Source organism: Eleginops maclovinus, chromosome 12 (assembly GCF_036324505.1).
Source record: "Eleginops maclovinus isolate JMC-PN-2008 ecotype Puerto Natales chromosome 12, JC_Emac_rtc_rv5, whole genome shotgun sequence".
In the NCBI taxonomy this organism is placed as follows: Eukaryota; Metazoa; Chordata; class Actinopteri; order Perciformes; family Eleginopidae; genus Eleginops; species Eleginops maclovinus.
This window is the reverse complement of record NC_086360.1, coordinates 16,234,226-16,259,363: the sequence shown is the minus strand read 5'-3', so window position 1 is coordinate 16,259,363 and position 25,138 is coordinate 16,234,226. Positions and strand designations below refer to the sequence as shown.

General features: G+C 40.8%; 1 protein-coding gene across 3 annotated transcripts; it reads right to left on the bottom strand.

Moving 5' to 3' along the window:
• Positions 1-682: 682 nt before the first annotated feature.
• Positions 683-24,652, bottom strand: nipbla (NIPBL cohesin loading factor a). Of its 3 annotated transcripts, none has more exons than XM_063897462.1 (49): positions 24,301-24,652; positions 22,696-22,768; positions 21,354-21,502; positions 20,918-21,083; positions 20,211-20,311; positions 19,988-20,099; positions 19,683-19,843; positions 18,086-18,234; positions 17,296-17,386; positions 16,803-17,021; positions 16,312-16,551; positions 15,451-16,196; positions 13,888-14,101; positions 13,615-13,791; positions 13,209-13,382; positions 12,888-13,049; positions 12,473-12,582; positions 12,279-12,365; positions 11,820-12,051; positions 11,314-11,465; positions 11,136-11,216; positions 10,906-11,006; positions 10,603-10,732; positions 10,434-10,516; positions 10,008-10,140; positions 9,736-9,879; positions 9,530-9,616; positions 8,962-9,182; positions 8,713-8,815; positions 8,509-8,607; positions 8,212-8,358; positions 7,314-7,448; positions 7,039-7,137; positions 6,887-6,940; positions 6,694-6,802; positions 6,401-6,525; positions 6,014-6,154; positions 5,790-5,883; positions 5,426-5,580; positions 5,104-5,194; positions 4,679-4,852; positions 4,365-4,555; positions 4,099-4,206; positions 3,718-3,918; positions 3,245-3,391; positions 2,778-3,133; positions 2,473-2,647; positions 2,045-2,242; positions 683-1,948 (listed from the first exon to the last, which is right to left on the bottom strand). In XM_063897462.1, exons 3-49 carry the CDS (start codon positions 21,415-21,417, stop codon positions 1,601-1,603), a joined length of 7,587 nt encoding a protein of 2,528 aa, XP_063753532.1. In that variant the 5' UTR covers positions 21,418-21,502; positions 22,696-22,768; positions 24,301-24,652; the 3' UTR covers positions 683-1,600. The 3 variants fall into 3 exon arrangements, with proteins under 3 accessions (XP_063753532.1, XP_063753533.1, XP_063753534.1); XM_063897463.1 differs by having other exon boundaries at positions 16,021-16,196; positions 24,301-24,651; XM_063897464.1 differs by having other exon boundaries at positions 16,021-16,196; positions 16,803-17,018; positions 24,301-24,651.
• Positions 24,653-25,138: the final 486 nt, after the last annotated feature.

Sequence of the window (25,138 nt, the reverse complement as noted above, 5' to 3'; positions counted from 1 at the left end):
CGAACAGTTAAACTTCCTGAAAATCTTAGTGTCAAAGGATTACTCAGATGTTTTTACATAGCTGAAAGTAGTAATATTACAATTTAAAACATAGACACTTTTACATGTTAAAGTCCTGTATTTCAAATCTTAACCAAGTCAAAGTACAATATTGTGACCATCAAAACTAGATACAAAAAGTAAACTACTCATTTTGTACAATGGCCTATATTTTGTATTGATAATGTCAATTTGCAAATCAACTTAAGGTGTCATATAAATCTAATTACGTAAAAATGTAAACAAAATTGACTCCAAAATGTTGGGGAGAAGTATGAAGTAGCATAAAATAAAAATATGTATACTGAAGTAGAAAACAAAGTCACATTCCATCACTTAATACAAATAAGTGTCTGACAGGTTTGATATGACATATTTAAATGCAGCTTGTACACAATTATCCAATAAAATGACAGTACCATAGGCAGTAAATTATGTTATGAGACTGTTTTCCATAGCGGTGTAGCACGATTCCCTGATGGACACAATAAAAAAAAAAAAGGGGCATTTGCCTTTTTTTAAATCCATGTACAGAAAATTCAGAAAAGGATTATCTGGTCCTATCTGTGTTTTTGCAGTATCCTCCTACACTTTTCTTCATTTATAAAATGAACAGATCAGATTAACACCTTGAGCAGACAAGTGACAAAGAGAAGTAGAAAATTTATTGCAGTATTGTTCCACCAAAAGGGTAAGAATCCCCTTTCCTCTTATTACTAGGGTGACCTAATACAACAAAATCTACATTTACAAAATATCCTCCTGCAATAGGCCACATATACTGCATGCGTAGTTCGAAATAGAATAAATTATGTCCAGAGGACTCTGCCATTGTACAGCATGGACAAATAATAGTGAACAAAAATAAAAAATCTTATTTTTTTTGTCTTTTTTCTTCTTTTCCTTCAAATATCTAAAAGCTAAAAGGAAAAAACCATCAGGGTGCTAGTAGTATAATAAACTCCAAAAACACTTTAATAAGAACATCAAAAAGACTAATTTCCAACATTCACTTAAGGTTTTATTCTTTTTTTACAGCTTTTTTGTCTTCAGAGATATAAACATTTTAGTTTTTTGTTGTGTTAAACTATGATACAGTGGGAGTAGAAATGAGCGACTAGAATCTGCTGCACAACAGCGAAGGAGCTCCCACAACAATGTTGACATAACATTTCCCTCCAGGTCTCTTTTCTGATAGCCTTTTTAAGGGATAATTTGGGTGAATTATTCCTTTAATGCCTTCTGGATTCTATCCTCTGCACTTGTACACAAACAAAACGTGAGCAGTCCCTCTAATATAACAAGTCTTTTTTGTGTCATTTTCATTTTTGCAAGAATAACTCATGTAAAAGTATGTAGTGTCAAATATTCTTGCCCTCTTGTGTTTTTCTTACAAAAATGAGGAAGAAGAGGAGCAGGGTAGGAATCCAGTGAAGTTTGGCTGTGTTGTTGGAGGTGGCAGGTTGAGGAGGAGGAGGAGGAGCAGGGAAGAGGAGTATTTTTGATAAAGTAGAAATGGGTAAGGGGGACCAAAAGAAAAAAAAACATCACACGGGAGCCATTAGCTAGCCCCTCCTTCCCGCGCTGCATACAGTGAGCGTAAAGTCTGTACTACTTTGTTGCTCAGTTTGTGGTTGCTGGTCAAGGCAATCTTCTTGTAAATGATGTCCGACTCCTTAATAGTGTCCACCCAAGGCACCTGTTTGCGGCCATCGCGTTTCTTGGCCTCTGCCCAGGGCCCCGAGTAGGAGCCGGCCATCCAGTGGATGCTGTATCCATTGGAGGTCTTCTGGATGACTCGAGCTATTTGCGGCCGGTCCTTGTATTTCGGACAGCAAAGAGCAATCACATCCATGGACTCCACTATCTCGTTCATGGAGTCAACTGCTCGCCGTGACCTTCGAGAGGACTGCAGAGATGACAAACGGGAAAAAAAAGGTTGCACTATTTCCCCCCATATTTTAAATTGTATTTTATAGATAGTGTGTGTATGCGTTTTTCTCACCCCTGGGGTCCTTTCGTCGCCATCACTGTAGTCGTCATCCGTCTCTGGTCCAGCCTGGTTGCGAGGACTGGGTCCCGACATGGGGCCGGTGCCTCCCAGAAGGGCGTTTATGGCTTTGTTTCTGATGTTAGCACTGGCAGACGCTTCTCCCTCCTCATCCTCCTCGTCTGGGTCCAGATGTTCCATCAGAACCTTGAACTGTTGGAGAGAACAGAGAAACTATCTTTTAGATGCAGGTTTCACACACCACAGCAAACTATTTGGATTTAAAGGGAAACTTGAATCAGTTGGGCCAGCACTGAACATTTCTTAGATAATTGTATTTATATCTCGGAAACTAGTGAGAAGACCCAAAGCAGGTTAACTGGCACGATGACGTACATAAAACATTGGCAAAAGAAAAGGTCTGAAATAGCTTCAATGCTTACATCTAGGTACTGTCTGACAATTCGCCTCTTGACATCGTTTGTCAGTGCGGCACGAGACATGTTGTTGGAGATGAAGTCGATGGTTTGTCGCGGGTGGAAGAGAACAGTGCTTTTTCTGTTCACCGCCTTATCGTACACCTTGGCTGACTCCGTTGGAGAGTACTTCTGAATTTTGCTGTTAAGAGATACACAAACGTTGAGTTTCCAATGTGACTAAAGGTTTTAATTGATCAAACTAATCAACAAATACAAAAGTATTCATTTATAAAAAGTCTGTAAAGAAATAAAGATTACAAAGATCTTACCCATCAGAGAATCCATATTGGTTCTTCAGATGCTGTTTGAGCACCAGAAGCAACAAGATGCCCTGAACAGCATTAGCAAAGTCCAAGAGACCTGAAGGATTGTCTGGGAGGAGCCTCATTACTTTTTCCACATCCTCCAAATCCAGATCCTCCAGATCGGATTCTGAGCTCTCCGAGTCTGCCACAGGTTTTCTGGCCTTTTTAGGCCGCCGTACCACATCTTCATTTTCACTGTTTCCTTCCTCATTGCTCCTGGGAGAATCACAATTCATCTTTTCCTCATCATCCTCCCCATCTGACATTTGCTTCAGCTCTTTTATCTTCTTCTCCTTTTTCCGTGGCTCCTTTAGCAGAAGCTGGACAGGGAAAATGAAGAGAAATCAATATAAATAAATAATTCATTAAAATGTTTTATTTCATCTATGAACTAACTAAGTATAAACTACTTTCAAAAAAGGCTGCCCTACCTCTTTGAAGGTTTGCAACAAGTTGCTTCCAGACACAGACAGGGTGATGTCTATGTGGTGCATAATGAAGAGGGGTTCCTCTTGGCTCTGGTATGGGAAACAGGCGAGGTTGTCTGCTACAAACAGCAGCATGTTTACTTCCGACCTCTGCAGAAAGAAAGACAGGAGGAGAAAAGCATTGCTTGATAGGTGCCTGGTAAAAACTCTCTTTGAAGTAATCACCTACTAGAATTTAACCATTCATACATGTTAAAATAAACTTGTGCTTATTACATTTGCAAGACAGTAAAATAGTAGGATTTAACATTTAGCAACTCCAGTGTGATTTTTGTCTTCTAAGGTTTTTCTTTAAAATCAGTAGTGTTATCTGTATCTTCAAGAGTTGTATTAAAACATTTTATCCCTTTCGTTGAACGAAAATGTTCTCTTAGCATGTCGATAATTAGGAGAGAGATGAGCCCAGGTTTACTCACAGAACTGTCATCGAAGAGGTTCAGCAGTGAGATGAGGAAAGCCCTCCGGTGCTGCCGGTTCCCCCGGATCATAGTGAAGAGGTGGGAGCAGAGAGCCGAGTGCGTCTCATCCTGTCTGTATCCTCTTATGATGGCCCTGCGAGACGATTGGATGGCCTGCTGCAAGTTGTAAGACATTTTCATCCCAGCAACTGCCTTCATCTGTGAAAGAATACATAGAAAGAAAAGTGTTACAGAGTTAGTTATGCAGACAATTGGCAAATATATTTCAGAATTCTCCATAACTACAGAAGTTCCCTCTACAATGCAAACAAAATTAACTATTTACTATATTTAGAATCTGGCCGTATTATTTTCCAACTCTACAACACAACGACTCACATGGATAAATCCTGTGTACTTCTTGTCAATCTCCACCAGCTGCTGGTCAGATTTGATCCTCATGCTGCCCTCTGGGTCTGTTCCCATTGCAATGAGGTAGGGTACACACTGCAGACAGGGCAAAAAAAGAGGTTATGAACACATGCTTATGATCATATTACTGGTTATTGTTTTTTCGCAAAAAATAATGATTACAATTTAACTTAATTATTTATCATTTACAAAAAGGTAGGGTGGTATGACAGCTTCTGGCTTTCATGTCTTACCTGGACAGGATGGATGAGACCCTGGTTGAGTGTGAGAGCAATGACGTTGAGAGCAAAGTGCCGTACACTGGACTGGGTGTGGAAGAATGCCTCCAACACCTGTTTCAGATAAAGCTGCATGATGGAGCTGCTCATCCCTGATGAGATGTCTCCCATCTCCTTCAGATCCTCCTGTTTGGACAGTTTCTTCCCTGCAAGGACCCAAAATATGATAAAATGAACCTGAACCTTGCTGATATGCTGTAAGAGAATGTAACACTGGAGTGTTAAATCAAAAAACCTTAAAGTAAAGTGAAAAACACAGAATCACTTACATTCTCTGTCTGCTTCCTGCATCCGCGTGTCCTCCTCCTGAAGATATGTCTGGAGGTTTTTAAGGATCTGGATTTTGAGGTTGATGGAGGAGGCACTGTCAGCAAGGATGCCGTTGTACAAATTCTTCACCTCAGGCATAAACATCTGGCTGGGATGCATGATCACAAGGAAGCCTGAGAGAAAAGGAATAACAAACATCAAAGACATGTTAGAACAAGAAAACAATGTACCTCCATCTGCTGCAACAAGAAAATCGGCTTCTAACACTTAGCAGGTCTTGCGATTTCAGTCCTGTACACGTTGGCACTAACACTGAGACTCAGCAGCACACATCATATTAGGTCAGTCTTTCTACCGCATGAGGCAATAAATAGTGTGACCTTTACATTTGCCAAACTTTATTATATGTAAAAAGTGTTCTTGCCTAAGCCGATGATGGCTTTGGTCTTGACCTCCTCGTCCTCATGTTTGGTGAAGTATATCAGGAGCTCGAGAACTTTCTCCTTGATAATAACCTGTTCACAACACACAGACATAGTAATAAGAGTCTTAAGCATAGATTCAATCATTTGTTGAAGCAGCAATAAAGGTGGTAGAGCAACGGCTTTGGTTTCACATCCAAGCATTCCCTACAACACTTTCTCTGTCCGTGTCCAAAAGCAAATTAGCAATAAATAGACTTACAGCCATAATCCATAGCTTTCACAGTTTTAATTTAAAATGTGTAACATTATAAATCATCGTACTTTGTTGGTGCCTTTGAATTCCTCCAGATCAAAGTCAAAGTGCCGGGCCAGGGCACCCACAGTGAAGAGTGATCGCAGCAGGAAGGGCTTGTTTGCGACCAGCGTCGTGCTGTTGGGATCCTCGTGATGCTGCACCTTCAGCTTGTTAAGTGCACCTGTAAACAAAACATTTTGGGGTGTGTCCTAATTTTGTTTTGTTTGTTTTTTGCAGTTTGTGTTATTTTTCTCTGGAGAATAGATAAAACTATAAAATAATATGTTGTTTTAAAAGTATAATCACAAGTTAAACTTCGTTGGTATGGGTAATGTTTTAAACTGCAGGCAAACACAACATGGAAGGTCAACATTTCTAACTATGTCTCACCATAGAATCTGTTGAAGCAAGCCCAGACAAACTTATAGTTGTGCGTGACTTTGTTGACAACAGCTCCGAGACAGCTCACACAGTGTTGGACCACCTGCAAAACAGGAAGGAGGACCATCAATTCATCTCTAAAACAACACCATGTACACTTAAAATGTTACAAAGGAAACATGGGTCCACAATGGTGCCCCCGCTATGATGGATAAAAAGCCACAACCACGCACCGTCATGCCGTATTTGATGATGAGCTTCATGAGGTCTTCTTCGATGGTGGCAAGGAAAGTCTCACTTGGGTGCTCCATCAGAGGAACCACAAGCTCCAAGATCTTCGCCACGTTACAGATGACCATGAAGTCATTGGCAGTCTGCAGGGGAAAAAATTAAAGAGTTATCAATGGGGAAAGCTCTGATAGATCCGATCCAATATAGATTTGGTTGTGGATCTGTTCTATTGCCAGATCTTTATTGCTGAAATCAATCTCTGGATTAGGCAGTGAACTCTTTGTGCAAGATCTTTATTCTGTTGTAAAAGAACATGTAATGCAAGAAGATTGAGAGTAGTTCTTTGTATATTTATCAACAACAAAATAGATTTAATATACACAACTTACGTTACACTTTGTGGTCAGGTAGGGTTGCATGGTCATGGCATGTTTGACCATGAGCTGCGCCCTGATCTTGCTGAATAAGTACAAGGTGGTGATGCACGCCACTAGCCGTGTTACACTTTTGGTCTCTGCAGAGTCAAAATTGAATAAATTAATTCAAATGTTCACTCAAATCAAACCTCCTGTAGGGCAATGATTGACTTAACTGTAAGTATAGATAGGGGTCTGAAAGAAAATCAACTGCTGTTTTTGTTTTTGGAAAGATTCATTTATGAAAAAAGGATAAACTTGCTTACCTGAAAGAGTCTCCTCATATTTTAGGATGTGCTCTACTAGATTGTCAACAAGCTGTACACAGGCCTTTTTGGCTGGCTTATACGATGCATCCTCTTCAGACTTGAGAAGCTAGAGCAAAAGAGACAATGTTCATTAAAAAACATCCATACAATCATCACGAGATGAAGCCACGACACAAAATCAAATACTTACATTCTGAAGAAGCTGCTCAAACCAGTCATAGCCAGTGTCTCGACAGGCTGCAACCTAAAGAACAAGTCAGACTCATGACAATCACAAAATCCCTGTCCAAACTTCACCAGTGTTGTTGGTTTTCAACTAACTGGTAAGTCAGTCAAACTTACCACATCAGTGATGTTGAGGATCTTTCTGGTCATAGTTTCTTTGTCATGGGCTGGAGTCGGAGTAAACCACAACTTCTGGAATGTTTCATTCACCAATTTCTATAAAGCAAACAAGTTCACATCTTCAGTTTAAATTTAAACCTTAGAAGGTATCTTTCAAAGGTTTTGTGATAATATATTTGAACACAGAGCATTGCATCTAAGCAGATGAGAGATAAATAAATTGGTGAGTAATGATACACCTTGAAAAGACAAAAGGTGCCGTGGATCCATACCTTGATTCCTTCCTCATCATTGACCCTGCGGATCATCCTCACACACATCTCAGTTATCTTGCTGAAGGTCGGCTGCTCCAGGCAGATGTCTCTGAGGATCTTGATCACTCGTTTTCTTACACTGATACCAGTGTCCTGTGTATTGTAAACAAAAAAACGTGTGAATGGGGTGCAATGGCATTTTTCTACCAATAGGTGGCAGCTGAAGACTGTAATGAAGAGTGAACTTCTCATGAACCCTCTTGTTCATTTCCATGACAACAGGCACAACAATTTCAGTATGTTCACTTGTCAGGAGCTGAGTAGAAAGACTCAGTGCAAAGCTTGTGTGTTAGATGGTGTTTCAAAATGATGGCTTATATTGCCACAAACTTCACAATGTTCTTTGTTAATACTAGACTGCATCCTGCTTATAAACGGGCTGCTTATTTCATTAATTCCATCAAGAAACAGCAAACCTGAAACACCAATAAGAACACTTCCTTCAAACTCAATCCCTGCAGTGCTTTTCCATGTAAACTGAGTGACCAGAAAAGAAAAGCTTGCAGCGTGAATTATGTTTTGATAAATCAACAACGGAGACGCCAGTTAAGTTGGGCCGGTGCACAGATGGTTAAGGTCACATTAGTGGAGTGCAAATAATGTCATGTAATTGCCATCATGGTACACAGTTGGGTATGTCCTAATGCATACAATAGCAATGACCTAAAAATGTGCCAATTGCCTCCACACAATCATTCAGGGGAGCCGAAACAAAAAGAGCACTGAACCAAAATAAATATACTTCTACATTTTGATTACCACCAGACCGCTGCACTTCAAAAACGTAAGCCGTCTACTATGTGTACAGTTCACTGGTCTACAACCAGTCTACAATGAGTCAGATTCTGCAACTTACCAGTATCCTCTCTATGAGCATGTCATAGTACTGCTCAGTGAGTTGGGGTCTGCTGAGCACAAATTTGCCCAGCAGCTCCACAGCTGCCTCTCTCACACTGGTGGAGTTGTCCATCAAACGGCCGTGGACACCACGCTGCATGTCGGACTGCAGAAGGGGAGAAGACTGTTTCAGAATACAGCACTTGCTTATATATGATAGCATAGGACAGAAAAGAGTACAGAAAAACAAACGTTTGACATAGCAATAATGTAACAAGAAGCCACAACATCTTGGCAAACAAAGATCCTAACATACCCTTGCAAGTATGCTGGGGTCCACAGCCACAACCTCAGACAGACATTTCATGGCTTTAGTCCTTACAGCGATGGCACTTTCCCCAAGGACTCGCAGAATCTGTAAAAAAAGAAAATGAAGAATAAATGCACCAGCTGATGAACGTTCTTACTTTTTTCTTCGAGAGTTCACATAAGAGTTCACTAAGAATATTTCAAATCTTACCTGTGTTAAATAAATATCGAAGCTCTGGGCGAACGGCCTCATGGAGGCCAAATAACGCACGATCAGACAGGAGTCCTCATAGTCCACAGTGTCAGAGTTCATTCTGGAGGGGGGGCAAAGAGGGCGAACGTCAGAGGATTATACATCTAACAGACGGACTGTAACTGACAGGAGGCAGTGACAATACAAATGAGAAAAATACATTTAAAGTGTCAAATAGCGTAATATGACATAGTATATAATCCTTACTTCAGTGTGGCAAAATGAGCTGGCGTGGCCTTGATGATGTTGCGCAAAAACTTCTTGCGCTTCTCAGCACGTTGCATAATTTCACCGGTGGTTTCCATCTCCTTGGCATGTTGTGGTCCGTCTGATGAGTCCTCATCCTTTGGGTTCTGGTTCCGCATGGACTTCTCAGCCTCTGTTGTGGTGTCTCGGAACCACTGGGCAATGTAGAACTTTCTAGCAAACTAGAGGACAAAGAATATCCCAGTATTGTGTTTATTCAAGGCTATTTATAGTAACATTATTAAATAATAATTTAATAAACACATAGTTACTACAAGTCAGTATTGTTATGTATGCCTTCAATTTAGCCATTTTATTATTTTTAAGGGGCATTTGAGTAATTTGAGGAGATAACAGCATGAATGGACAATAGATTTTTTCAAGCTTGTGGTGGCCAATAAACCCAATTAAAGTAATAAACCAAAACACAACATGACACATTCAGAACATGCACATACACTGATTTCAATTACATAAAGTTCACATGGTGTCTAAAATCACTTGCACAGCCAGTCTAATGTAAACCCACCACCAGTGAGGCATCAGTCTCAGCATTTTCCTCCATGTAGTCCAGTAGAGCCTTCTGCAGCTGCTGGGTCTCATCATTACCTTGAGACTGTATAGGCAGAGAGAGATTACAAAGGCCTTTTATAAATGTTCCATTTCAGTTATCATTATATACATTAACTCGTATGTGTGAGAGAAAATGAAGACATCCAATGTGAAGTCTCATACCTCTTTCAGGATTCGATCAATTGATCTCTGGTCCATTTTGCTGGTGACCGCGTCCTTCCTCAGACGGGCAGCCACTGTGCCCAGGTAGTCCAGAGATGCTACTCTCAGAGCCATCTCTGTCTGCTTATTACTGAACTGGTGTACCTGATGGGAGCAGAGACACAATTAGAAATATAATTTTACACTTACACAAGAACAAGATTGACTTTTATCTGTACGCTTTGAAAAAACGTTACGTTTTCAGTTAAAAGAAGGAGCTATGCTATACTAACCAGTAGTCTGCCAAGCAAACTGAGCAGCAGCTCTGCAGCAGGCCACTCTGGCTTGTTTACTGTCGATAGCAGGTCCTGGACAAAGTTCTCAAACAATGGCCGGTAGTCTTCTTCTCCCTGCTTACTGCCACACCTGAGGACGGGAAAAGATAAAAAATGTGACAGAGGAGGAAACGGGGGGAATAACAGGGAAAAAGGGACAGCATAATTATAAAGAGATAATGGTTGAAAAGAATGTCAAGTCATGAAGCCACCAGGAAAGGAAGACTAACATTCCTACACACTAAAACAATCCATCTACTGCATTGGTCTACACTGTACACACTTATATAAATACTTTAAGGGGACTGCTTCAGTACAACTCAAATTGCTCAAAAGAAAGACCATAGCCTACTTGAAAGCAACCAAAAGTGCGAAAGTAATTACTTTTTGAGAAAGACTGAGAGGAAGTTTTGTGCTGTTCTCATTGCAGTCTCGTACGAGTTGGTTATCAACACATCTTGATCCACCTGAAAAAAAAGCAAATTGAATGTCTGAATGTGTTTCTGTATTTGCCTCTTGCAAGGATGTTTTGTGTTTCTGCTTGCTGCCCTACCTTGCCATCGTACTCGTCGTAGAAATCCTTGTCGTTGGGGAGGTGGACCACGCACTGAATCAGCTGCAGCACCAGAGCTGTCACCATTTGGATGTACAGCGGCTCTCCATCCTGGTCTGAGCTGTTCAGCCTAGGCACAAGAGAAGCATGGATATGTGTAATGACACTACTCCGGGTATCTTCAGCTCTGCCTCAACTATTATTTCTGCTACTTTGTTGGTTGGACAATTATTAAGCCTTTAATTTGATGCCACATCTCAGCCTGACCTGGCAACCGTAAATCAATGTGAATTCACAAATTACCTGAAATTCCTGAGGGAGCGTTTGCTGGTGGGCAGTCTGGCCAAAGAGGTAAAGATTTCCTCCAAGATCAGCTGCCGATGCTTCTCATATCGTGAGAACACCTGGAGACAGAACGTAGTAAAACTAAGATTAACCTCTACTAGAAAAATAGAAACATGCATTCAATGGCTGTACACAGTCAGAGGGAGACCCTTAACATAAAAAAATAATGAGAAAATAATGCGACTTACAGCTGTTACTAGTTTAATGGCACACAGCTGCAGCTCACTGACATTCTCCACAAAGAAAGGAGTGATTCCCATGGAAGAAACCTGGATTTAAAAAAAAGAACATCATAGAAGATCATCTGGTAAAAGCCGGAACCTTTATCTTGATAAACAGATGAATGCAGTTTCACATTGTTTTTACCTGGAGAATGGTGGTGTCTGTAAGCAGCTGGATTTCTAGGAGCTCAGAGATGTTGCTGACAATGTCGCACACTTTGTTGTACAACATGACGATCACTCGCTGCTTGTGTGTGGAGCACTTTGCACGCTTTGCCTTGGAACTTAAAAGGCCACCTAGATAGACAAGAGTCACTGCATTACATACTGTATTTGATGGTAAACAATGACTCTACATAATAATATGTTTTTTAGTTAACAAAAAAGAATTGTCAGTCAAAATGTAGCACTGTGTTGCAATAACTCATACAATAAGGTTTATTTATATAGCACATTGCAAACAAAAAGGCAATTCAAAGTGCTTTATATAGACCATGACAAATAATAACTAAAAACTAAATAAATCAAACCAGAAGACATTTCATAAAAGAGATTAAAGAAAAACAAGCAAAAAAGCAAGTCAATTCAGTTTCACTCTGATCCCAACTGCATCAAATCAAACAAAATAAAGCTTTCTTTCTTAATCCACACCTCCATGAGGGTCCACTCTGTAGACCGGGTCATATTGTGGGTACAGTGTGTTCTGCAGATGGAACTTGGTGTATTGTAGCACCCGCTCTATGACGTCTTCTATGTAGACCGCTTTCGGCATGTGTGATGAGGTCATGATGTTAAGAGCTGTGAGACAAGCGTCTGCTGACTTTGTGACTCTCTCCATTATCAGGTCCCGCCAAAGTTTTTCCTCATCTTCAGCATCATTGTCCTGAAGTTAGATGGAAATCATTGAATCATTGAAATAAACTGCTGTCTGGAGGCCAAAGACTTATGTTCAGTCTAGCCGAGAAAAACATTTGAAGCATTTTAACGATTTGAAACTTTTGCTACCAATGGGTATCTATTGAAATCTCTAACAAATACTATCACACATTGCTGAGGTAAGATATACTACAATCAATATTCAACACAGAGAGAGGGAGGCAGGAGGCTCACATGGCACATCATGGTGGAGAGCTTGGAACCATCCTGGATATTCTTCTCCAGTATGTTCAGCAGCTTCACCAGCTTTTCTGTCGGGATCTGTAACAACACAGACAGTTATTTAGACCGACATGCGAAAGAGCACCACATATCCACAACCGTGGAATCTAAATGTCTTTATATTCATATACTATAATATCCAGTACCCTGCCAGAGATGCCCATGGCCTTAATCTTGGCGGACTCGCTGCCCAGCTCATTCAACTGGTGTTTTCCGAGCAGAAATTCTTGAGGTATCTCATCATCATCTGCTGCTGCTGGAGAACACAACACAAAATCACAACTAGAGTTACTAACTAGCTGTTGTATGTCGGCCACAACCACTCAAGTTCCAGTTTACATACAAGTCTGTCCAAAATGTCATACTTTGATCAATTAAGACATTTATTTAAAATACTCATAATTAGCACATGGCTTATCCTAGATTCCAAGTGGAGGTTGGTGACAAATTCACAATTCACGTTCACTACAACAGATGCAAAATCCAAAACATAGGAATAATAAAAATACAGGGAGGTTTCTGCAATTGGATTCACAAAGCAAAGTCAGCATTGATATTTACCCATGGCAGTGAAATCCACATCCTCAAGATTCTCCAGTATGTTGTCAATGCTCGCTAAGAACCTCTTGAATGTGGACGAGTCCATCAGCTCTTCTTGGGTCAGCTTGGGTTCATATGCTTTCCGTTTCTTCTGCTTTTCCTTAATCTTCATCTTTCTGGCGACTGAGCAACAAAAATGTCATTTAATTTGTGTTGCTGTTTTTTGCATTAACATTTACTGTGGAGACCAATCAAAGCAGTTCTGTCGCATACAAAAGTTTAAAAAACTAAAAAAACAAAAGCATATCATTGGAAAACCTGTGACAGAGGACTTATACAGACCTTCACTTATGCTGGGTGGCGGAGAATGTTCGTCAGAGGAGTCTCGATAGCGGCTCCCTGAGCCTCGTCGGCTGTCCCGGGAACCACTTTTCCGATGTTCGCCCGAACCCCGGCGCTCCCTTTCTTCAGTATCCCAGGTCCTGTCTTTGTCTCGGCGCTGGCGCTTCCTTGCAGCTGTGGAGAACAGGGAAACAACATTTAGGCCCTAAATCATAAATAAAACCAAAGTAACAAAAACCCTTTACAGTTCATTTGTGTGTAGAAATGTTCACAAATATTAATATTAATAAGGCTTTAACTGTTGGTCAATAAAGTTAATTACATTCTAAGAATATTCCTCAAATGACCAAACAAACGTGCAAAGGCTTTAAGCAAGAACTGATGAGAAATAAATATTTGGACTTACACTCTCCATTTGCGTCAAAGTCTTCATCGGAGCTGACCTCAGCATATTTGGGCTTGTCATTTACAGTGCTTCGTTTCCTCTTGTTCACCTTTACCCGTTCACACAGGGGCATGGTTGACTCAATCTCTGCCAGCAGCTCTGGGGGCAGCTCCTTAAGAACTGCGGGGTCCATGCCACCTGAGGATTTGACAATTACATTTTGGGGTATTAACAGGTAATGTTGCTTTGAATGTAAGTGTGTGGTGAAAAAATGCAATAGCTTCTTGTTCTTACCTTTGACAGGCTTTCCTGAGGAGTTCCTGTTTTTCCCAGACTTGCTGTGTCGGATGAACCTCTGGATCTGGTCGACGGAGAGCTTTTTCAGGACCACTACAGGCTTGGGCCTCTTCTCAAAGTCCTGTACCAAACCAAGCCTCTCCAGTTTAACTTTGGGCTGTACCCACATTGGACTTTCATTTGAGCCACTGCCATCCATGTCACGTTTGATCTGAAAAAATTCAAACGAACAGAAAGGAGTTAGAGAAGTGTTTGTCAAGTCTGAAGTTCAAATTTTACAAAAATGTTTTTCTTTTTAAATCACACTTTAAAGTTTTGGACAGAAAAAATATGAGCCTCGTTTACAGAAAGGAAAACCATGTAAGATAATAACAAGTAAACAATGGATCAAACCGATTAACATGAGATTAGTGATTTTGATGTTAATTTCCAGTTGTGTTCTGATAAACACTCAAGGAATAATCCACTGTTATCCGAACATTATCGCAGTGTGTTAAATTGAAGAAATAATGGTCAATACGTAGAACATTGTCAACACTGCAGTGCCAAGGCATCAGCTGCCCCCAGCCGCTAGGTGTGATGGGAAAAATGGCAATTACTTGCGTGGATGTCTACACTGTCAACCTTTTCACAGCGTCTTTATAATAAATTTGATATGCAATACGCACTTATTCCTAACTGGCTAAAATAAACAAATTACGCAACTCTGCTGATATGCTTACAAACGCAAAACACTGTTTTATGTTGCGAACCCTACCAATGACTGACATACACAGTTAAATAACAATTGAATCTAATCATTAACCTGCTGAGAACAATAGTGGGGCCCTAAAGAGACAATAAACATCATAAATAAGTAACTTCAACTAAAAACTTGATTGACAGCAAGATTTTAGGTAGGCTTTTCATTGCTGGTATCCACCGTTGGTGATAAGCTACCAATTTGACTAAACCATTTGAATATGGCTGCAATACAGTGGCTGAACACACACCTATGATGGTTAGTCTTGTTTTAACTGATCCTTCAGTAAAGCAAAATAAGCTTTAGTATGCAATAGATGTCAAAATGTGCTAGCTCTTATGTAACAAAACAATAAATATTGACTTCCCACACTTTTCTGTGGTGGGGGCAAGTAACTCTACATGGTAAATGGCCGGGGGTTGCATCTCTTAACACTGCGTTGACAATAAACATAAGCAAGACCAATCTTTCCAGTCCAGACTATTGGGCTTCACAATACTAACAGTGAGAGCTTAGAGTAGAAATTAACCCACAAGAAATGTCTGAGAAACAGCAGTGGAGCATTTCTTTGAGGTACTTGCTTTTGTTTAAACACAGGACTTAAGATTTAAATTAATACAAAAATATTCTACTTTAAGCAGATGGTTATGTTTGGGTCAATGTTATCCCAGGAATAAACAAAAGGCTTACACATGAAAAAACATAAACATGTAAAAAAACAGCGAGCAGTGGTGTGATTTGGTTTGTGAGATTGCAGGCAGTGAAAGTTGAATGATTGGTAGGTGGGTAGACATTTGGTTTGGGTCGGCCCAGATCACCTTAGGGATCTGGAAGTTCTTCAGAGCGCCACTATGCCCTCCCAGAAGCTGAGCAGGGAAAGAATCTGGCAGTTTAGCACCAGAGGCGGATGAGGCCGGTTTGGAACCATCATGCCTGTTGCCGCTCCGACCAGGCTCTCCAGTAGAAGAAGCTCGGTACCTATCTCGGTCACTTCGGCAGCGAGAGTCAGGTGATCGCCGGTCACGACCACCAGTCTCGCTCCGATGCCTCCTATCTCTGTCAGATTCTCTGTCCCTGTCTCGTCCGTGTTCCCCTCTGTTTGATGACTTTGGCATATCTCCCCGTCGCTCAGAGGACTTCTCATCGTGTCTGTGTTTTGATGACTCCCGACCATCTCTCCTGCTGTCGTGTTTATCGACCCTGTTCTTTATTACTTCCGGCCGTCCATCTGGTTTCAACCGTAAAGCTGTGTCAGAACCTTCCACTGCTGCTGGCCCACTAGCTGGTTCTTCAGGCCAGCGTTGGGCCTCTAGGGCTGGAATAGGGGCAGCTGGACAGGGGTCGAGCTGGCCATCAGCTCGGCCTGCCTGCTGTAGATCGATGCTCACCATGAGGGGCGGTCGGCTGGCACCATTCCCAGCTGCAGTGGCCTCTTGTGGGGTCAGTTTGCCTGCATTGCCCCCTCCTGTCGATCCACTGCCTGGGGCACCTGTGGGTCCTCCTGGTCCCCCCGCTCCTGGCTCCAGCGGAAAAGAGTCCTGTTTCCTCTTCTTCAGTGGCTTGTCTATAAAGACAAAAGACATGTAGATCAATAGTTACTTTTTAGTAAAACTTCTAAAGTTACAACAATTTGTGCAGGCTTGTATCCATATAGTCATAGTTATAGGTATTCCACGCACCTTTATCTTGCACCTCCTTGGAACACTTCTCACTCGCTGCTTCTCGTTCTATCCTTTCAATTTCAGCGAGGGCATCCAGCTCTGCCTCGTCGTACGGAGAACTGGGTGGCTGGAGACCACTGGCGCCACCTGGATGATGCAGCCGAGCTCCAAGATTTTGCTGGAGAACAGGCACCTGCTGAAAGCCCAGTTCTGTCTCCATATTGTCAGAGTTCTCGTCCATTCCTGGCAGAACATCACCTGAGATATTAAAAAGAACACTTTATAGGGTTGTATTTCAAAGGGCTAACAGTTTTCAGTACTCAAAGTTTTTACAGAGAGGGTTTTTTTCTTCTTCTTAAAGACATGCATGCAGCATACCTCTTTATAGTACTTCTAATTGATTAAAAAGCTGTGAAAGTGATTTAAGTTTGAAACTGGAGATGTAGGAAACTGCATAACAGAAAAATGGGAATCGAGCGAGGATTGAGCTAATCGAAAATCTTCCTTACCTGCTGAATCGGACTCATTTGACTTGACCCTGGACAGCTTGAGGGTAAGTTTTGTAGAGTCCTTGTTTGGAGAGCTTACAATGTCGTACATATCTTTCTCCTCTTTCACTGCTGGGCCTTTCTTCCTTTGCTGGAGCAGCTGTTTCTGGTCAGGTCCTCCCTCTCTTGGTGAGGCATAGGGAGGTGGTGACTGTAGAATCAGTGGAGGACGAGAACCTGCTGAGAGGAAGCAACACCAAAAAGAGAAGAAAGTTATCCTCCAAAGGCATGAAAACTAAAAAAAAACAAACACAGAACTGGCATTGCACTCCAAAAATGTGCTAAGTATGAAGACTGAAATAAACATCACTTTGGCATTGTATCACTTTGAGGGATTATGGCCACAAATCATTCTGTTTCTGGGTAATTATGAGTTTTACAGAGCCAGAGGCTGTTGCCTAAATACTAAAAGGTAGGCTCTGTAGCGTCTTCCTTCCTCCTCAAGTGTCCTTACGTTTGGGCGTCCCTTCGCTCCCTGCTGGGGAACAGCCAGACTGTGGAGACCTCAGAGAGAAAGAAGGATTCCTCATGGCGGAGTCACCCTCCTGGACAACACACAAGAGACATGTAAGCTACCAGTTATCAGCTTCAAACTTGCCTACCAAAAGCATCCTCTGAAAATATCTTGGTCCAATTGTTGCTAATAAAGCATTTCATTATATTTACACAACAACTAGTGACCAAAATGATTGGATCAAATCGAGACAATTCAGAACTATAATGTCAATTCAATGTAACACCAAACACTTTGGCAATGTGCATATCATTGAGCCTATGTTCTCCCTAAAAAAACCTGGGGAGATTCCACCTCATAACTACTGTCAATTTCAAAAGAATCTCTGAACCCATTTAACATAAAGTCATTAAAACCTAAAAAGAATTAAAGATGCACTAAAGTAACTGGGCTTCCTGTTTTTTCGTTAGTTAACATTACATAATCAGCCTAAAGAAATTATTTCTCTGGTGCCTTCTGCCGTTGGTAAAGTCATGCACCTGAATTCTTACTGAATGTGTTTGTGCCGTCTATTGCGTCACAGATATTTAATAAATAAAGCAGTGTTTTAAATGTTTTTCACAATAAAAATGCTCACTAATGCCCGTTTGCTACCTGAGTAGTGATAGTGCAGTGATATAACAGCATGTCCTCTATATGCTGATTTGGGTAAATTGTCTATTAGGGTGACAAGACAGTTGGTTGGGTTTTTAACTTAAAATATATTAATTCTAGTCTTTGCGAGTCATACCTCATTGCCCAGTCGATGCACGATGTTCATATAGTCCTCAGTGCCATGTCTGTCTGAGTGGTGGTTGGCAGCATTTGCCATCTGCCCTGCTACTTTGCCCTCATGGATATTTCTTATGCCTCCTGGAACCATGGGACTGGACACAGACACTGTCAAATAAAAGAAAAACTTTTTTTTTTAATAAATGATCCATAGGAGGTTAATGATCCCATTGATGAATACAAACAAGACATCATCTCTGAAGTCAGGGATAAGTCAAACACTTACTGTCAATAAAAAGTATAAAGGATTGTATTAGAAAAAATGTGGGCATAAAAGTGGCCTCAGTTTTGTTAGTATTCACATAAAAGATGTATGAGGCCCATTAAAATCACTGAACAGAACATTTTATTACACTGAATACTGGTTTTATACATAGTAAACTTATTTTGTTTGTTAACTGTAAGCTTATTTTGGCTCCTAGCTGCTGACTTTTTTTGTAAATCAGACATTGGTAAAACACTACATGGTTAAAAACAAACCTGTTCCACCTGTCATTGGTCTGATATTTTACTAGTGAACTAGGAATATGTAATCAATGAACCAGAGAAGGCACTTTAACATTTCAACCAATTTCATTTGATTGGAAGAGCAAGTAGTGTTTGGAGGGCAAGAATTTCCAAAGAGGCCAAAACAATATTTAACTATAAATGAACTTAATTCTTCAGAATATAAAAATAACTGCAGCATATCAACATTATAGTGCTCGGTGCCGCACGGAGTGGCAGCCTGTTACAGCAGCTTCTACTCACTGAGTAATTTCCTTATATTTACTTTATTTAACATACTTTATTTAGCTCTTTTGTTTTTATTATTGTATTTTTAAACTGTGTGTGTTTCTTTATCTTGATTTTTAAATGCATATTTTCTTTTGTAAAGCTGTCTTTGGCTCTGTTGCTGCTGTAGCAAATTTAGGTTCCCCTCTGTGGGACGAATAAAGGGATTGTGATTCTGATTTGCTGCACTGCAATTCGTTTTTGCCAAAAATGACCTGAAATCCTGCAGCACATAGGCTAATGAAATAGCCATACTGACCTCATATCATATATACCAATACTTCAATACACTGCTTTGTTACACTGTATTAGAATTAAGAGTTAGAGTTAAAATCCTATTTACATACAACATTCAGGAAATCCACGGCCACCCATCGGAATCAAATGAGGCAAAATGCAGTTGAAAAAAAAACAAAAAAACAACAGGCAACATCTGTGAAGCAACTGAAGGAAGTGTATTCAACAGTGGCCTAACAGAAAGAAACACAATTGTGTACACAAAACCAAAGCTGCTAATCACATGCTACAAACAATACACAAGCAAGTGCATTTAGAATAACAACAGACTTAAATGTGCTTTTGATTACAAATAATGTATACCTTAAAATCTAGAGATTTTTCAAGTCTGTAAGCAAAACATTAATTCTCCAGTTCAAAACATAAACACTTGAAAACATACCAAAGCAGAGATCTTTCCAGATGGGGGTCTACACACTAAACCTTACTAAAGGGGGATCTTTGGAGGTAAATGTTAACTCTTTAGGCAACATGAATCCTCTTACCTTGTTGTATCTGTTGGTGTTGGTTATAGCTTGGTGGTTGTTGGTGGGGAAACTGCTGTATGTACCCAGGGGCCGGGCTCTGGGGAGTGTAGGGGCTGGGTACTGGACTGTTCTGGCCCATGTACCGACTACTGGAACCAGTCTGGGGCGCCACAAACCGGCTGGACAAAGTGAACAAGGAGAAGGCAAGTGAGCAACAAAGTAGAATGAAGTGGCAAGCCGTGAAACTAAATAATAAAATATGCTAACAATTACATTGTTTGAAAAGATTGAATCACTAGGGTCTGTCAAAGAGTCTGACTTACCTTGGTTGATTGGGAGACATGGCTGCTGGCTGGAAGTTTGCGGACTGGGCAGGGCTATGCAAGGAATTTTGGGTGATCTTGTATGGTGGTACCATTGGCTGCTGCATAACATCTGTTGAGAGATGAAAATACATTACGTTGGTTTAGAAATATCAACATGAGCCTGGTCTTTAAGATTGTATGCTTTCATTTCATGGCGTGCAACAGCTATTTCTCGTCATACTTTTCTCCCTGAAGATGCCAGGGTTCCTGGCCAGCATGGTCTGTAGCAGCAGTGGTGCATCTCCCTCTGGCTCGTCGCTGCCCAGGTTGTCCTTCAGTTCTCTGAAGACACACATGAAAAGGTTCAGTCACATAATACAGTTGAGAGGGTATGTTATGGATATCATGTGACAGATATGCAACCTCCAATTCTGGGTTGGGAGATTAAGCCATCTGAAGTATTGTAAGGGAAAGAAGGTGTTTTAATATTATTGGTTTGGTTAGGACTTTATGGACAATGACGCAAATCAATGAGCAGAATTGCTTAAAGGTAAAATGGATTTCCAAATATGTGCATTAATTAACATATCAATACCTCTTTATGGAATGGCACATGACATAATACCAACTTAGCATTATTGCACACACTTACTACATAGGCACTGATTTGGTTTCACCATTTTTTACCATTAAAATATCGGCACCGTTTGTAGTACGATTTTTTTCAAACGGTAAATTCTATCCTTTTTCGAGCAAATTCACTTGCGGGTAGAGAAAATGTATTCCAGCATCAGTTTTAAGTCTTTCAATTTGCACTCCATAAAATTGTATTACTTGTGTACCTCAATAAGAAAGGAAAACCAAAGAAACATCACTGTATTTCCTTAAGTCTGTCCCTCTGTTATGGACACAATGTTTTCATATTTACACGTTCCCTTGTAAACTCACATGTGCTCTGTGGAGACCTGGTTGAGGCCATGGGCTAGCTGGGAGGCAAGGTTCTCATCCCGACAGCCAAGTAGGCAGGTAACTTCCTCCGCGATCCTCCCATTGTATAGCAGGCTTTTAGTGGTGGTGGCCGGGAGAGGGGAAGGGAGGGGCAGCTGGTTCAACACTGAAGCAAGAAGAGAGATGATGGACAGGAAGGGTTGGGAGATAAAGAAAAAAAGATGAGAAAAAACAGACAGAGGGTGAGAAAAAAAGGCATAAGGAAGATAGAAAACATGGTCATAAAAAGGTAGAGGACAGAAGGAAGGCAATGCAAGAGACATATGCTACCCAAGTTATCATAACTGCAAGTTTACATCTGTTCAACATTTCATCTCAGCAGAGATACAACAAAATGTGTGATAATGTATTTGAAAACCAGCTGTGTGTCACTCACAGTCTGTGAGGCTAGCGATCCCAGCGAGAGTGGTAATGGGAACATGAGGCATATCCCCATTCATGCTGAAGGTGGGGGTGGGGGGTGTGCTGATACACAGGTAGATCAGGGGGTCGATGGACGACACCCGTCCTCACATCTCCTGACTCCTAGGAGAGGAGGTTAGTTGGGGAGAGAGAAAGGCAAAAAAACAGCATGAGTGATGGGACATGAGAAGGAATAACAAAAACGAAAAAATAGTGTGGGTAAAAATTAACAACTGCAACCAAAATAAGTTATCAATTAAAACACAAATACATTGGGATCACGTTCAAATCAAATGTTTGCCGTATATATTGCTATTTCTTCCCCAATGCTGAGATGATATTTTTGGAGGGAAAGAAGTGGCCGGCTGCATCATCTGTAGACTGCAATGGGTCTCACCATTTTATTGATACATTTTGTATGATTATGTAAATATGGTCCTGCTTAGATCACAGGATCAGGAATGTAATGCTACTACCATGACAGCAGGTTAAGTGTTTTTCTCAAGAAATGTCCAACAGATACAAAGCTACAAAGCATCGAACAAATCAACAATGACAGATTTGATCAAATGTATTGAGACACATTATATTTTTCTTGCTTGTCAGTGTTCTTACAGTGTGTTTAGCAGGCCACAGTTTACTGATTGATGTTTATTATTAATAATTTAAATATCATGTTAGATTACATTTCAAATAACTAAGTGGCTTCGAGAAACATGGAAACAAATGTTTTCACTAGGCCTATACTGAAAATACAATGTAAAATATGTATAACAACATTGTATGGCTAATGTGGTTAAACAAAAGATGGAGGCTTTGTGGGGGGAAACGCATGACTTAGTCATGTATAATACTGGGTTATGAATGAACTGAATGAGCCCTGACATTTTGATTGTTGGTGGTTATACAGCAGATCCTATGCCATGAGTGTAAAACGTTCTTATATTTACTCTTAATGTTGCTACTATTGTGAAACTGATTAACAAGGCCACTTGTCTAATTTTTTTAATTACTATCAGGAGTCGTTTCCCTTTTACACATGACAAACCAAGACTCTTCATCTCTGCTTTTAATGACATTTCTGCACAAATTAGGACCCTATGTCCCTTGTCATTTGTGGTAGACCCCTTTGCTTTAAGGTGTCCATGACCTCTCAGGCAAGAGTGCACAAGAGGTTAAAAAAAGGGCAGAGGGAAAAGCCAGCTTCAATTTTCAGAAACAACCGCTACAGCATTCTGCTTCATTAAAGAGCACACAGCATTATGACTGTTGATCATGACATGTCAATGAATTGGCTCAAACCAATATTATAATACCTTTTTGAAGAATGTTTAGCAGTCTTGGGTGGACTCACTGACATTTCTGATAAAAACGTCCTACTCCTTCAATCTGTTGAAAGTAGAAGAACATGGCTCTGTGTAAGACTTTGTGACATACAACTACATTATTGTTCTTTAGAAAGATAATATGCATTGTCTGTAGCAGTTTAACCAGGAAAACAACCCATAACAACAACAAAAATGACAAATACAGTATAACAAGCACAAGCATTTCATGTTTGTAATGATCATTGCATTACTGCTACACAATCTTAAGACCTAAAATGCCAAACTACGCAGCTCTGTAGACCTAGAAAATGAAAATGTTTTCACATTTACTTGTCTAATGCCACCTCAATGTGTAAAGACAATCTTAATTGTTGAAGTCAAATAGGAAATACGTGCAGCAGCTTCTGCATCACTTTACTGTTACAAATATTCAACAGATGGATATTGTAAACATTACACTAGCTAGCTGTAGCGTTAGCATGCCCAGGCTGTGGGCTCTTCCTCTGCACGCAGGGGCTTGGCTGACAGCTGTGAGACTGACAGGCAAGTGGCAGCACAAAGGAACAGATGCACTGTGATGGTGGCGGCAGCAGTGGGGGGCTGCATCCTCCAGTAGCCGACAGCCCCCGTACACATTCTGCAAACTAGCTAACTGCAGAAAGCAGCCCAACTGTATTTGTTGTTGCCAAAAGCAAGCATGTACACGATCCCAACAACATGAACATGACTACCAGGCCCCGATAGTTTAAGAACTATAGCTGGGAAACGTAGTTTTTTTCTCAGTCTGTGGTCACTCAAAACATTTCAAAACAGTGTAGCAACTAAAACCCACATTAGCCCTGCCAAAGATTGAAGAAACCCAAGCACAACTTTGGGAGTTAAATAACACAAAATAATGACAAACACAACCATTAGCTAAAGTATAGTTGACGATAACATACGTTGCACTGTTTATATTAGTTAGCTCAATTGCCAGCTGCAGCCCGCTACTTGCGAACAAAACCATTAACGTTGCACTGCAAAGAAGTTGGCTGCTTTCAGCTTTCCTGCTAATTGTGGAGCTAGTTTTACTCTAACCATAGCAGCAAAGATCACTGACGCTAGCTGCCAAAAAAATGCTAACAACAACAGTCCTTTTTTAATGGCTAGCTAGTTATGCTAACTAGCTCCAACTGCTGTTGGTTAGCTTGTATTGATGTTCCCCGTTCAAATAAACGCTCTGCATTTCAAATTGTACAAGGAAGCGCTTGTCGGGGTTGATGAATGGTTGTCAATTCCCCATGAGCTTTGAAGAAAATCGCGTTGTGTTAGTGTGAGAAGATGAAAAAAAGGCAACTGCACGGAACATAATTCCTCGGCAACGGCCCAATCCTCGGGCTCGACAAATGACATCCAGTTGAGGCCGTGCGCCTTGGCGGAGCAAAAACACACCTAGCTAGCTCGGCTAGTTCGCTAGCTTCCGTTACCTCCCGGTCAACGATTAACAACGCCGTAGGTGGTCTTCCAACAAAACCTTCATTAACTAATGCTATTATTAATTAAATGCGTTTTTAAAAGTTTGTTGCATAATTGTAAATATGTGACTTTATTTACCTTCAGATGTTGCGTTCAAAGGGAGGGGAATGTTTTAGCGTCCGTATCTCTAGCTCCCCCTTTCTTCTCTCTCGGCTCCTCCAGAAGGAACTCGATTGGCTGCCAGCTAGCTGGTTAGCTAGCTAGCTAGCTATCAACAATAATCCGGGTCGGGCTGATTCGTTCTTTTTCCGTCTCTCAAGGGTGAACGTCTCCGCGTACATTCATGAGGAAACATTCGTTCTTCGGAGTTTCAATCGGTCTGTGCCGCCTTAATCAATGAGTGCAGCCAATTTCGACAATAAACGAGAAATATGACGATTGTTGCGATCATCAAGAGGCTCTCCTCTCGTAGAACAAAATGCCGACCGGAAGTTCTGCCGTCTGACTGACCGAAGATCTCAGGAGTGACTCCCTCCATCGGCGCCAAACAAAATGCCATGCAGCGTTTCGTGTTTGAACCTCTAGACACCGCTGTAGGACTACGTTACCGACCTTGTGTATTTGCTGTTCAATTTATGCTCATTCTTTATCATTATCAACAGATGGCTAATTTAATGACCGCAGCTCAAGGCAAGCACGGTGATAATATTTTTCTAACTATATATATTTGTTTTATTAACATTTCACATTCAGAATACATTCAGTAAGTCAGAATGAAACGTTTTTATTGCTGAAATGCAATAAGAAATGAAAAAAAAAAAAGTGATTACATTTCCCCTCTGCTGGCATCCTTGAACTGGGTACCTGTGTCTTTCAGGATTGATTGCACTGATCTTCAAAGCCTTAGGCCTAAATATTATCACCTTCATGTATTAGTGACTGTCGACCATTTTAAATCTCATTTTAAACCCTCAGA